A 13,883-nucleotide genomic window follows, 5' to 3' on the forward strand; every position below is an offset into this window, starting at 1 on the left:
ACAGAGCCCGATGCGGGGCTCGAACTCATGAGCTGCGAGATCATGACCTGAGCCGAAGTCGGGTACTTTACTGACTGAGCCGCCCAGGTTGCCCCAACACAGTTAAAAAAACGAAACAAGATGGTGTTCTAATGTCCTGACAAAAAGGGAAGAGAGGGAAATCTCTCCCCTTACGTCCAACAGGGGGAATTCAGCTTCTTCTGATTCGTGTTGGTCCTTACATCTGGGAAGACAGCATGGAATTGGCTGTTAGGTGGCCCTCCTAATTCTGACCAGGCCCTCGCTCTGGGTTTGGAGTTGGGTCCAGATGTGGAGTCCAGGGGATCAGGGTGCGACACGGGAGAGGGGGGAGCCTGCGCCTCCGTTTGCTCCAGATCACGCAGAAGCCAAGGGTGCACGGCAGAGAACCAAGAACTGACAGTATGATTCAGCTCGCAGGAAGGCATCAGCAGGTCTCATAAAGCAAAAGCAACTAGCAATGGAGACCTTCGCGAATGGCGTTTTGATGGGTCCTTACTGATTTTCGCAGTTTTGAATCTTCAGGCATTTATCAAATGGAAGGAAGGGGTACAGGCTTATTTTAACCTCTCCATGCTATCCAAGTAAAATATGGCTCCTTCTCTGGGAAGTAATCACAAGATAGAAAACTAAGTCAGTTTTCCTGGAGAGGCAGTTTTAAAAGACTGGGATCTATCCTGAGTCCTTCTGTAATAAATGGGGTTTTATGTATTGAGTCTCTAATCTTTGAAGTCTATTCTTGTTCTGAGAACCCAGAGGTTAAAGTAAAAAAATTATTTTCTTTTTTCTAATTATAAAAGTAATCCATGATAAAAAAAAGTTTTTTTTTAGGGCAGTTTTAGGTTCATAGCAAAATTGAGTGGAAAGGACAGAGTTCTCATACCTCTGGCTGCCCCCAGGCATAGCCTCCCCAGCCATCAGTGTCCTGCTGATCTATGAACTTTTATAAAAAATTATAAAATATAAGAAAGACAAAATAAAAAGGTAAAATCAATCTGCCACCTGAAGCTACCACTCAGAGAGCACAGTTACCATTTTGCTGTGTTTCTTTTGCTCTTTCTTCCTACGCTTTACCAAGCTTTGATCAAAATGTATTCGGCTTTTTTCCCCCATGTAATGTCAGCTTATGAACATTTCCCCATGTCGCCGATTTTCAAAGCATGATTTTTAATGTGACGGCGTAATGCACCACACTTCATTTAACACTCCAGAGGCAAGAGTTTGATTTGTGTTTCTTGGTTTGATTTCAGATGGATGTGGGTACCATCTACAGAGAGCCCCGTGAGTCATATCCTCATCACCTTGGCCATATCCTTGCATTTTGGTTTTGGAGGCTGTTGGGGACAGCCAGTTGGGACAATCACTTTTCTTCCTTCGGGGTTTTAGAATCTAGATGTAGACTCTGATCCTGGAGATGACAGCTGCAGGAATGGAGAGAAGTCAGGCTTCCATCATCCAAGTAAAACAGGCCGTCAGGGAGATACAAGCCCCCATGTGGGTCTCGGTTGGCCCAGTCAGGGATGCTAAATCTGGAAGCCCCCAAGCAAGGGTTGCTGGTGTCACCTTCCACAGGGGTGGGCCATTTTGATAACAAGTCTAGTATTTCTCCACACCTGGTTTCTGTTCTGGTCTGGTCACTTCCTGAGAGGGAGGTAAAATGGCCGGGGGTCTGGCTTTGGTAGCCTCTTATAGTTGTTCCTGTTGACATTTCTGACTTGGACCCACATGAACGTTCGACGTGTGGCCCCTAGGTCTGCGTGAATAAATCCCTCCTCTCCCCCAAATGTAGTTGGCCCCGGGCTCCCAGATGTGGTTGCAGACTTGGACCCTTCTAATTCTGCCATCACCAACAGACGTCATCTCTCTTAGGACACGCCTATCTCAGGAAGTGGCTGCTACTCTCAGACCCTGATGATTTCTCTGCTGGGGCCAGAGGTTACCTGAAAGCCAGCCTTTGTGTACTGGGCCCCGGAGACGAAGCGCCGGTGAGTACGTTGCCTGGGTTGTCCTCACAGCCCCTCATCTGGCAGGAGAGGCACCAAACAAACAAACAGAAACACAACTTGATGTTTCTGATTTATTTATTTACTTTATTGAAGTTTATTTCTTTTGAGAGAGAAAGAGAGTGTGTGTGTGCAGCTAGAGAAGGGATGAGAGAGAGAGAGAGAAAGAGAGCACAAGTGGGGAAGGGGCGGAGAGAGAGGGGGAGTGGGAGAGAATCCCAGTGCAGAGCCCGATGCAAGACTCAAACTCGTGAACCTCAAGATCATGACCTAAGTGGAGGTCGGACGCTTCACCGACTGAGCCACCCAGGTGCCCGGTTTTTCTGATTTAAAAGAATGCATGGTAATTATGAGAACTGTAGAACATGTGGAGAAGTATAAATAAAAATGAATCACTCATAATTCTACCCCTCAGAGACAGCTGTGATTCACATCTTGTTGCATATCCTTCCAGAAGGATCTACATGTATATTTTTCTATTTGTTTATTACTTTAAAAAATTGAGGTATTGACATAACGTTGTATTTGTTTCAGGCATGTGACATAACAATTTATTATTTGTATACATTGTGAACTGATTATCATGATAAGTAAGTTAACACCCATCACCTTACATAGTTACAAAAATATTTTTTCTTATGATGAGAAATTTTAAGATCTATTCTCTCAGTAACTTTCAAATATACAATAGAGTATTATTAACTAGAGTCTCCATGCTGTGCATTACATCCTCGTGACTTACTTATCTGATAACTGCAAGGTTGTACCATTTGACATGCTTCGTCCAGTTCCCCGCCTCCCCGCCCCCCTGGCAACCACCCATCTATTGCATATTTTTCTTTTTTTGCAAAAGTGAGATCATTCTATCTACTCCACCTTGAATTTTATCGGCTGAGCATATACCATTATCCTCTTTACACGCCAGTAAGTCAAGTTACAGATTGAGAGTGGGAAGAACAAGAGAGGCATGCGGAATTGGGGAGGTAACAGCATCTTTGCATGTTTGGCCAGAAGAGAGAAAGTTTGCAGTAGTTGTGGGAGAGGAATGAGGGGTTAATTCCAGGTAAACAGAAGGGTTTCTGAGCAGACACAAGAGCGCCCACTCCGGGTTGGCAGCTTTGTAGTGGGGCCCCATAATAGTCAGTGGCCTGGAAGCAGGAGGGAGGAAGGTAGATGGCGTGGGCAAGGCAGGAGCAGTGGAAGCACTGGGCCGAGGGAGCCAGGGCATCGGGACATGGCTGGTGGTGCCGGGCAGGGAGGATGCAGGGGTGCAAGGCTTAGAGCTGATGAGGGGGGCGGGCAGAGAGAAGGGAACGCACAATTTTTGAGCACCTGCAGTGTGCCAGGCTGCGTTGGTTGCCTCACACTGTGACTGAGAGTTTGGAGGAGGCAGACGGGTTGAAAGCTGTCTTCAGAGAAAGGTTTCAGTGGCCGCAGTTTTGCTAGAAGAAGGGCCCTGAGTGGCTGGAAGTTGAGATATGGCCATGCCTCCAGGAGCTGAAGGGGAGGGGAGATTAAGGTGCTGCTGGTGGAGGAAGGGAGCTGTGCTGGTGACTGACTTGTCCACATGGATGTGGGTTATCTGCTGGGAGAATTGGAAGGCATATAGGCAAGCGATGAGGCAGGGACTAGGGTCATCAAGGAAAGGTGACCACGCGTCCTCAGCTTGGTGGCCGGTATCCGTGGGAACCAGGGGAGAGAGGGGCACATGCGGTGGTGTGGACTTGCAGATAAAAGAGATGGTGGAGTGGTGGTGGGTGCACGTGCAAGGTGTGGACTTCTCTTCCCAGCCTGTGACAGCCAGGAGAGGGAGAGGCGAGAGTGGGGAAAGCCGATCTCTAGGGACGAGAGCGGTGGGAGGTGGAGTCGCCCAGGGAAAGCCACTAATCATGGAGGCGGAGGGCAGGTTCCACGAGGACGTCAGGAATAGGGGTTGGCTGATGACAAAGGCTCAGGAAACCACAGTGGGGAGGGTTAGGAGATGGAGAACCCAGGGTTCTGTGCCGTGCAGGGGGCTGATGGAGCTCAGGTGGACAAGCTCCGCCCTCCCAAAGGCACCTGTCCCTGCCTCTCACCCCACAGTCCAGCCCTGTCCTTCTGTAGCACCTCTCTCCAGACATCGTACAGTCTTGCTCTTCTTGTGGCATCTCTGAGCCTGTTACCCTTTCCTAAAACATTTCTTCCTCCTCTTCCTATTAATTGTAACCTTGCTTTTCCCTGATGAAGCCACTTCTTTTGAAACTCAGACAGAAGCCCCCACTTTCTGCTCCGACTCTCCTTGGGTTCTGCAATGTCAGGAACAGCCACCTTTCACTTCCCACTGCGGCCTCCCGGCCAGCAGCTTTCCCAACTTCGGTGCTGCCTCCTCCTTCAAACGCTGCCTCGCTGATTGAGTCCCCCTCTTCTGGGCTGTTACTCACCCCTGGCACAGACAGAGCTGGTCCAGGGACATCTCTGCTTGCGGATTCTCATCTTTGCCGTTGTCCCGAGGTGTGACGTGTCCTCGCTGATGAGCCACCGATATCTGATTTTATTTCCTTTAAGACCCTGAGCTCCGAAATCCCTCTCTCCGCTGCTCTCTTTCTGCCTTTTTCCTCCCTCACCCCTGCTGAATGACAGTCCTTCCTCCCCGGCATTACAGCCCCCCCGACTCCTCTCGGATTTCCCAGTCCATCAGTGTCCTCCTGCCATGCTTTCCCCTCCTCCAGGCTGGACGGACCCCACCACCTCCATCACAGTTCTCACCATGTGCTTACTGGCCCCACAATAGGGGGTTCTGCCGCACCTCATGACTCCACCATCCCCTATTGTCTGTACCACTTCTTGGTCAGTTTGGGTGACAGAGGTCACCTGGAGGTGCTGGCTAGATGAACCTGGGGGCTACCAGCCTCTTCTTTTACTTGGGTGTGGTTTACTCATTCCATTCTCCACAGTGGCTGTTTCCAAACTTTGCTGTCTTTCCTAAGCCCCAACCTCCGCCTCCTTGGAGAGGCAGGGTTGCACAGCGGTGAAGGATGTGAGCTCCTGGAAGCTCCCTGGTTCCTCATTCCTGACTTCATTTGTCTTCCCTCCCTTCCCCATCTTCCCGCCTCCTTTGCCATGTTCTCGAGTCCTCCGCCATCTTGTTCTACGTGCTCCTCCTGGTGTCTCCTCTTCTGCCCTTTGGTCTGTACCAGGCCCAAGATGTCCCTACCTTCGAACACCCTCACTTTCACTCATTGCTCCCCATCCCTCTTCTCCAAAGTGCTTGCAGCTCGCTTCCAGGAATCGCCAACTTCTTCAGGGAGTACTCTGTGTTGTTCTCTACTCCTCTCCCAACTGCTCATTCCTCCTCCTCATCACTAGGATTCCCGCCACCTTCTTTCCCTGAAACCACGTGCTGGAGGGTCACTGTTGCCAACCTCCAGGGGCTCTTCTCTGCTATTAATCCTCTCTGTTCCTCCACAGAGTTTGATTCTAGAGCCCATGGCTTATTTCAAACTCTCTTCTCCTTTAGCATTGGTGATTCTCCTGATGCTTTCGCCCCCCTTTAAAAATATGGATCTTTGAGGGGCGCCTGGGTGGCGCAGTCGGTTGAGCGTCCGACTTCAGCCAGGTCACGATCTCGTGGTCCGTGAGTTCGAGCCCCGCGTCGGGCTCTGGGCTGATGGCTCGGAGCCTGGAGCCTGTTTCCGATTCTGTGTCTCCCTCTCTCTCTGCCTCTCCCCCGTTCATGCTCTGTCTCTCTCTGTCCCAAAAATAAATAAACATTGAAAAAAAAATTAAAAAAAAAATATGGATCTTTGAGGTGCCTGAGTAGCTCAGTCAGTTAAATGTCTGGCTTCGGCTCAGGTCATGATTCCATGGTTCCTGGATTTGAGCCCTATGTGGGGCTCTGTGCTGACATTTCAGAACCCAGAGCCTGCTTCCGATTCTGTGTCTCCCTCTCTTTCTGCCCCTCCCCTGCTTGTGCTCTCTCTCTCGAAAATAAACATTAAAAAAGTTTATAAAAATATGGATCCTTCAAATTCAGTGGCTCAGTAAAATTCCTTTGCCTGCCTCTTTGCTGTCTCTTTGACTCTCACCTTCCAGGAGCCCATCTCTTTCCACCTGAGACTCCTAAGTTGCTCATCTCCAGCTTGGATCTTCCGAACTTCAGACACTCGGTTTCAGTTGCTTTTATTTATTTATTTTTTAAGTTTATTTGTTTATTTTGAGAGAGGGCGAGAGTGAGCACGAGCAGGGGAGGAGCAGAGAGAGGGAGAGAGAGAATCCCAAGCACTGACAGTGCAGAGCCCAACGCAGGGCTCTTTCTCATGAACCGTGAGATCATGACCTGAGCCAAAATCAAGAGTCAGATGCTTAACCGACTGAGCCACCCAGGCGCCCCAGTTTCAGTTGCTTTGTAAGAAAGCCACATTAACATGTCCCTGAGGCCCCTCTAACTTAACATATAAAAACCCAGGATTATCTGCCGCACGCTCCTCACAACTGCTCCCATCCTGTGTGAGGTGACATCTTAGGAAACGGCTGTCATCCACTCAGTTCCACCAAAAGCCAGAGGCCTGATTTCATTTCTCATCCCTCAGTCAATCCACATGCAAGGGGTTGGTCAGTTTTGTTGGCGTGACAACCTCAGTGCATGCTTCTCTTTCCCATCCCAAGACCAGAATGACCAAGGTCACACTCCCCTCACGTCTCCCCTGGGCCCCTGTGTGAGTTAAGATATAGGTTCAGCTGCTGTAACAAAGACACCCTAAATAATAGGTGTTAAGGAGGATAGAAGTGAATTTCTTTCTGTCATAAATGCCTGGGTAGGCGGTCCAGAATTGGCTTGGTGCTTCCACAGTGACCAGAGACCCAGGCTCCTGGCCTTTGCCCCGCTGTCTTCATCATGAAGCTTCCATCTCATGGTTCAAGAGGGTTGCTTCAGTTCCCATCATCATGTCTGTATTCCAGTCAGTGGAATGGAAGAGCAGGATCTTGCTTAAAGGTGCTCTTTCCCTGTGAGATGGTGAGCTCCATGGAGGCGGGACCTCTGACTACCTTGTTCACTGCTGCATCCCTCCCCCTTCAGCGCAACCTAGTAGCCACTCACTGAATACTTGTTGACTGAACGAACGAAGCTTAGACCTGTCACGTCTGCACTCTTGTTAATGGGTGGAGTGAGAAGGAGACTGAGGTTCTTGAATACCTGCCGTGTGCCGCATGCATTTACACGTTACTGAAGTTGATTTTCCTAGCAGTCTGCAAGGTCGGTGTTACTGTTTCCACGGTACAGGTGAGGAAGCAGAGTCTCAAGGGAGGAACCTGCCTGAGATCACATGTTAGTAAGCAGCAGGGCGAGATCTACCTTTGTTCAAATCGCACCATTTAAGGGGTGTTGGTTGAAGGAGAGAAAATACTGTGCTGAAGTGCGTATTTGGTTGCATTGTAGCTGGAGAGAAAGGACCCCTCTGAAGATAAGGAGGACATCGAAAACAATCTGCTCAGGCCAACTGGCGTGGCCCTTCGAGGAGCCCACTTCTGCCTGAAGGTCTTCAGAGCTGAGGACTTACCACAGAGTGAGTCTGGTGTCCTCCCTGGGTTGGGAGATTGTAAGTGGGGGACCCTGGGCTGGGGAAGCAGTCTCTGAGATGTTGGAAGGGCTCAGTGTCTCCACAGATGAAAAGCGTCCATCCACTTGGTGACCCATCATGCCGTTTGCGTGGGACTGGTTTCAGCACGGAGAGTCCCACAACCTGGAGAACCCCTCAGTCCCTGGCCAACTGGGGAAGTGTCCTCATCTTTCCAAGAAAGAGTGACAGGGTGGCCACTGCCTGGTTGCTCACGGTGCCTGGCCCTGCACTGGGCCCACCCTGTGTGCTCAGGAACTGCTGGAGGAATTATGCTGAATATTTCAGAGCCATAGGTTTCAATCTGGGCCGCACGTTAGAGTCTCCTGGGACCTTTAAAGGTGTACAGACACCCGGGCCCCACCTCCAGTGTTTTGTATTGATTAGGTTTGGAGTAGGGCTCACACACGGGTCGTTTTCAAAGCGGCTCACTGTTTTGAAGCATGTGTTAGCATAATCAAGCCAATTCCTGTCCATAGAAGAGTCACTGAGAGCGTTTGCAATTGAGATCCCTGTTTATAAGTTTTGCATAAAGCTAATTATTTGAAGTTTTGCTTAAACTTTGACTAATGACTTAAAAAGAGAAATGCATTCTTTCTGTACAAACTGAATTGTACCAAAATCAAAGAGAAAGCCTTTGAGCAAGTAATGGGTTTTAAATGGGCATTAAAATGCATGCTTCAGAACATTCCGCATTGATTGGTTGAAACTAGGCAGAAGTGAGATTGGTGAGCTCCCGCAGGGGGCTGGGGAAATAGAAATGTTGGCTTTGTTCAAGGTGAATGTGCTTTATATTTAATTCTCTGCAGTCTTGTTTAAATATAAATAAAACAAAGTAAGTGGGTACATAGGACATGAGTACTTGCTAATTGTTATCTGTTGTGTTCATGTAGACAGCAGCTGGTATGTAATCTGTACCTGCCTTTCCCCTCATTCATATACACACTAACATCTATATACATGCCATAAGTATACATGTGCACGTACCTATTTATCTGCGTATACACTTGAAAATAATATAACTAACTCAGTAAACTGTTGATTTGGAGTAGCATAGACTAAAAATTGTTTTTTTAAAAAAGCAGAAGTGACTTATTGGTTAAGGGCAGGTAAATCACTGTGCTAAGAGACATAAAAGAAAATGTGAAACAGGCCACCAGTTATGGGATATTATTATAACAACTTCCAGTCTTTTTCTGGATTGTTAACTGCCCTTAGTGAGGTGGGTTGCTAATCAGTCAATCAATCAGTCAGTCCTCACTCCGTTATCTTTTGGGTCTATACAGAAAGCCCTTGAGAGCAGGGGCCAGTGAACAAGCTGTTTGGGCAGGATGAAGAAGCAGTGTGTGCCCTCAGGAGCTGCTGCTCCGGGAGTCCCCGGGCTGAGGGGGTGCCACTCCCTCAGGGAGTCCCAAGACTGTCTGGAGACAGTAAGGTGGAATGCTGGGGTTTTGGTGGTCGGACAGCAGGCGGGCAGTGACCAGAGTGTTCTCCCCAGTGGATGATGCCGTGATGGACAATGTGAAGCAGATCTTTGGCTTTGACAGTAACAAGAAGAACTTGGTGGATCCCTTCATGGAAGTCAGCTTTGCAGGGAAAATGGTAAGAAGCAAGGAAGCAGGAGGAGTCTCTCCGGAGGGTGACGGCTGGGTGTGTCTGCGGATGGGTGCTGAGCAGAGTAAAGGACAAGGTGAGGGGGCACACTGCCCTTGGTGCTGCCCATAGAAGGTGTGCACGGGGCGACTGATTGGAGGATGCACGGTGAGGCACTCATCACGGCCTGGCTCTCTGGGGCTGCCCGGCACACACACGTGGGCGGGTCTGCTTGGGGTATCCGAGTTGGAGACATAGGTGATAGACACGGCGAGGACAGACAGGCAGTGGGTAGATAGAGGAGTATTTGGGAGAAAATGAAGCAATAGAATGGAAACCAGATGTGAAGTCATAAAGGTAAGGAAACTTAAAAACAATAAAAACTTAGTGATTATTTTTAAAAAGTCATGGCAGGAGTTGAGTGGAGAAAGTCCACTTTGGTAGGGGCCCTAGGGATGACTGGCACCTTTCTTCCTCGCAGCCCACCTTCCTGCCCAGCCGCAGGGCTGTTGCTGCGGGCTCCCTCCCTCCAGCCCACCCCAGGCAGGCGGGCACTCTTGCGGCCTCCTCTGCCCATCCTGCGGGCTCTCCCTGGCAGCTGGGCCACTCCCAGGCTTCAGCCTCACCCCTCCACAGAAGACTCCCACAGCTCTGTTTAACTCTGACCCCCACTTCAGCCCCAGACCTCCACAGGCCTCTGCACAGCTCTATCTGCTGCCCCTTGGGCCCTGGAGAAGAGTCCTCTTCTGCCCAATATGCCCTCTATCAGGAGCCTCCATCATAAGCAGGTACCGACGTCAAAGGGAGAAGACGTGGGCCTTGATTCTTCCTTCGTTTTAAACCTCCTTATGCCAAACATGCCACCCTAGCTTTTGATTTCAAACGTGTCCCAAGGCCCTTCCTTCCCCTGTGCCCACTGTCGTCTCTTCCCAGGACCACACAACAGCTTTGGGTTTCATTCTCTTCTCTGGGTTCTCCCCATAGAAAGCCGCCAGAATAGTCTAAAACAGCCCTGTTTGTGCAGTGAAGTTCAAACGTATAATCCGGCTGATCAGGTGCTGTGCATCTGAACTTTCTCACCTGGTCTCCATGGCTTAAGTCAGCTGCTGTGGTATCTGTGCAAGTGGGAGAATGGCGCCCCCTGCCGGGAACATGCAGCTCTGCAGCCCCTGCTGGAGCGTGGCCTCGCGCAGGGTTTCAGCCCCAGGGGCTCCCTTCCCGCATCCTCCTGTGCATACAAACTACATTGCTCACACAGCGGCCTTGTGTCCTCTCATCTGTCCTGCCTCTTCCTTCCCTTCAGGGTCACACTTCTAGGCTTTGCCCATGCCTGTGCCCTTCCTTCACTCCCCACCCCAAGTCCAGCATCTTTTAATGTTCAGCTTCCCTAAGGCCCCAGGCCTGATGCGCTAAGTCATCGGGGCTCTAGGGTGCCCTGGGCCCTCTTTTAGCAGGTTTTCCATTTCATTACAGTAGTTGTTAGCATCTGTTTCTCCCACTTGTGGGTAAGAGCCTGATCCCAATCGTATTTAGTCCATAACCTCAAAGCAGAGACTGTGGTGGAAATGGTGGGAAAATGACATATCAGGTGGGTGCAGTCTGCCCCCGTTCTCAGAAGCCCTGGCAGGGAGCCTCTGTGTCCCAACCACAGGGGTTTGGCAAGGGTGGGGTCATGGCCCTCTGAGGTCGTGCCAACCTTGTGGATAGTGCCACCTGCCGTAGAACCAGGGTTGGGAGAGTTGAGTCACATCGCTTGGATGTTAGCGGGAAAATTGGAATAAGGCAGAGAAGAAGGGCTGAGAGTCTGAGCTGGGTGGCAGGAGGGTGGGTGCGAGGCAGTGGGCTTACCCTTCCCTCCCTAGGCAGAGGTGGGGAGTGGGGGAGACAACCCACGGGTGTCACAGGACAATTGCAGAGAAGTTTTAAAAAATAATACACACCAAAAGGTGAGGGTGGTGTGGGTTCCCATTCACACAGCACTTTGCCATTTTCCTTCCTCGTAATCTCTTCTTAGATTCATTTTGAAAAGGAGCAGGGTCTGCCAGCCCATCCCACGGACAAGAGGAGGCCCTGGGATGGGGGTGGGGTGGAGGGAGAGGGAGGTGTCTTATCATCTGATGCCCAGATCCACTCCCCACCTTTTGTTTCTTTTCTCTTTTTATTACTGACATACGTGTTTACTAATGCATTTTGAAAATTACAGAAAAAAGTAAATAAAATGGCCCATAATGCACCACACAAAGTTCATTATTGGTGCCCATCTTTCCAGTGATTTTCCTGTGTGTAGATGATAGACATTTTTCTGATTCTTTACTTTGAATATTTTAAAACATCAAGTTAGAAGAGTTATTCAGTGAACACCCATGCACTGGTATGACTTCCACTTAGATGAAGCACTTTCTAACATTTTGTCACATTTACTTTCTGTATATAGATACTTTTTTTCCCCCTGGGCAATCATTTGAAACCTAGTTGCAGGCTGTACTCCTAAAGGCTTCAGCATGCATCTCCTGAGAAAAAGAAAATTCTTTGTAACAAAATTCTTTGTAGCTACAGTAATATTATCAGACCTATGAAATCAACAATCATTCCCTAATATTATCCCATACTGGCTCATATAAATTTACTCTGATCATCCCCCCAAATTTCCTTTAGAGCTGGCTTAGTGTGCTGATTGAAGACCTAACTGTAATTCACGCTCTGCATTTGGTCCTCGGGCCTCTTTATTTTAGTCTCTTCTGTAACAGCCCCTCCTGCCTCCCTTCCCCTAACCATCCCCCCGCCCCACCCTGACAAACATAGTTTTTCTTACCCCATGATATTGACTTTTTTTGAAGAGTCCAGGCCGTTTGTCCATGTTCTGGATCTGTCTGATTGTTTCCTTCTGGTGTTGTTTAACTTGTTCCTCTGGCCCTGTATTTCCTACAGACTGGAAATGAGGTGTTGAGGCCAGACTAGATTCAGATTCAGATTCAGTATTTCGGCAAGAATGTGTCACACGTGATGTTGTGTACATCGTACTGCATCATAACAGGAAGAGAGGTGAGGTTGTCCCACCACTGGTGATGATTGTGTGATCATTCGCTTGAGACAGTGTCTCCAGAAGACCCTCTTGTCAAACGACATGCTCCCTTTTGTACTTTGCAAGTAACTGTGGGCGATGTCTTGGCACTGTGTATCTTGTTTCCCAGCAGCTTCTTACCTAATGGTCCATGCAGCCATTGACCTCCTTGCCGGAATAAGTCATTTCCTTGGGGTTGCAAAGTGGTGATTTTCTCATTATCATTCCTTCTCTCTTTACAAGCTAGTGTTTTTCTGGAAAGAAGAGCTTTCCTCCTCCTTGGCCCTTTTGAGCATTACTTATAGACCTCAATACTTTTTATTAATTCAGTGTGTTAAAATCCGTCATGACTGTGTTGGATGTATGAACTGTCCTCAAGTTGGCCATTGGGGGCCCCTTCAAGCTGGCTCCTCCATCCTGAGCCTAACTCAGGGTCTCAGTGAAAATGTGTATGTGGGAGAGGTAACTCCGATTTTAAACTCTTTCACGCAGAGGTGTAAATGCTCGCTGTGGGTCTTCACCCAAGTGCTGTGTTAGTGTGGGTTTGGGATCGGGGTCTGATGCCCTGTACCTGGCCACAGGAAGGACTGTGACAGAATAAATGAAGGCAAGAAGGAAGGGGAAAGGTGTGGCTGGATAGGCCTGTGGGACACTTCTTCCAAAGACTGGGATTAATTTCTGAATTTGACAGATAAGGAAGGTCACATCTCAAGATTGTTTTTATTTCACTTTCCTCCAAATGGTAGGGTGCTTTGATGGTGGTGAGAACCGAGACTGACCTGCCTTCAAATTTAATGGCTTTTTTTGGAGCTGAGTTTCAGAGTTCTGGGGCTCCTGGCTGCTCCTGGGTCCACACAGGCACCTTGACCTCCCAAGGTCTTCTGTTCTGAGATGCTCTTGGCTGGCCCTGGGGGTTTTTCTAGGTAGGTGCACATGTTCGTGGGATGTGATGGAGGTAGGGGACCTGGCCAAAGCAAGGGGCTATATATAAAGCTGATTGGTGACTGGGCTTCTGCAAGAAGCCCCCAGAAGGAAGAGGCTTATTGTGGCGGAGGCAGTTGAGACCCTCCCTTTTGAAAGCTTCAGCCTGTTGGACACTCCTGGCAGTCCCCAGGCCTCTATCTCACCCTCTCTCTCCTCCAGCTATCTGAACTGCCTGTCTCGTTCTTTCTGTCCCTCTCTCTTAGCCTGCCAGTATGTCACTTTTTCTCACTACACATCCTAATCTGGAGTCCTGGAGTTTTGCCCTCTGTGTGCCCACTCACCCCAGTCTGGGTCTCATTGCACTTCCACTTATGGACACTTGGCGGCACTATTATTCAAGATGTGAACCATACCTGATTTTACACACACACACACACACACACACACACACACACACACACACACACATTCTTGGTAGTATGTGAGAAGGAAAGGAAAGGTACTTGGGGGGCAGGGTGGGAGATTTTCAAGGAATTTTTTTTCTGAACTTAAGAAAAAAACCTACCAATTATAAAAAAATTGAAAAAAAATCAGAGAAAATAAAAGAAAATGAAAAGAATTAACCGTACTTCTGTACCCCACATCACTCTGGAGATAACCACTGTTAACATTGGTGGGTATTTCCTTGTA

The 13,883-nt window shown here is 48.9% G+C and overlaps 1 protein-coding gene across 24 annotated transcripts in view; it reads left to right on the plus strand.

The window, feature by feature from the left end:
• The window catches only part of DYSF (dysferlin), a 226,014-nt gene that overhangs the window by 67,890 nt on the left and 144,241 nt on the right, over nucleotides 1-13,883 (plus strand). For all 24 annotated transcript variants that reach the window (XM_045054361.1, XM_045054369.1, XM_003984110.6 and 21 more), the window contains 4 exons: nucleotides 1,269-1,299; nucleotides 1,888-2,003; nucleotides 7,438-7,564; nucleotides 9,114-9,217. In XM_045054361.1, the coding sequence (XP_044910296.1) occupies nucleotides 1,269-1,299; nucleotides 1,888-2,003; nucleotides 7,438-7,564; nucleotides 9,114-9,217 (378 nt within the window). The remainder of the gene's footprint in view (nucleotides 1-1,268; nucleotides 1,300-1,887; nucleotides 2,004-7,437; nucleotides 7,565-9,113; nucleotides 9,218-13,883) is intronic.

This window comes from Felis catus, chromosome A3, assembly GCF_018350175.1.
Source record: "Felis catus isolate Fca126 chromosome A3, F.catus_Fca126_mat1.0, whole genome shotgun sequence".
In the NCBI taxonomy this organism is placed as follows: domain Eukaryota; kingdom Metazoa; phylum Chordata; class Mammalia; order Carnivora; family Felidae; genus Felis; species Felis catus.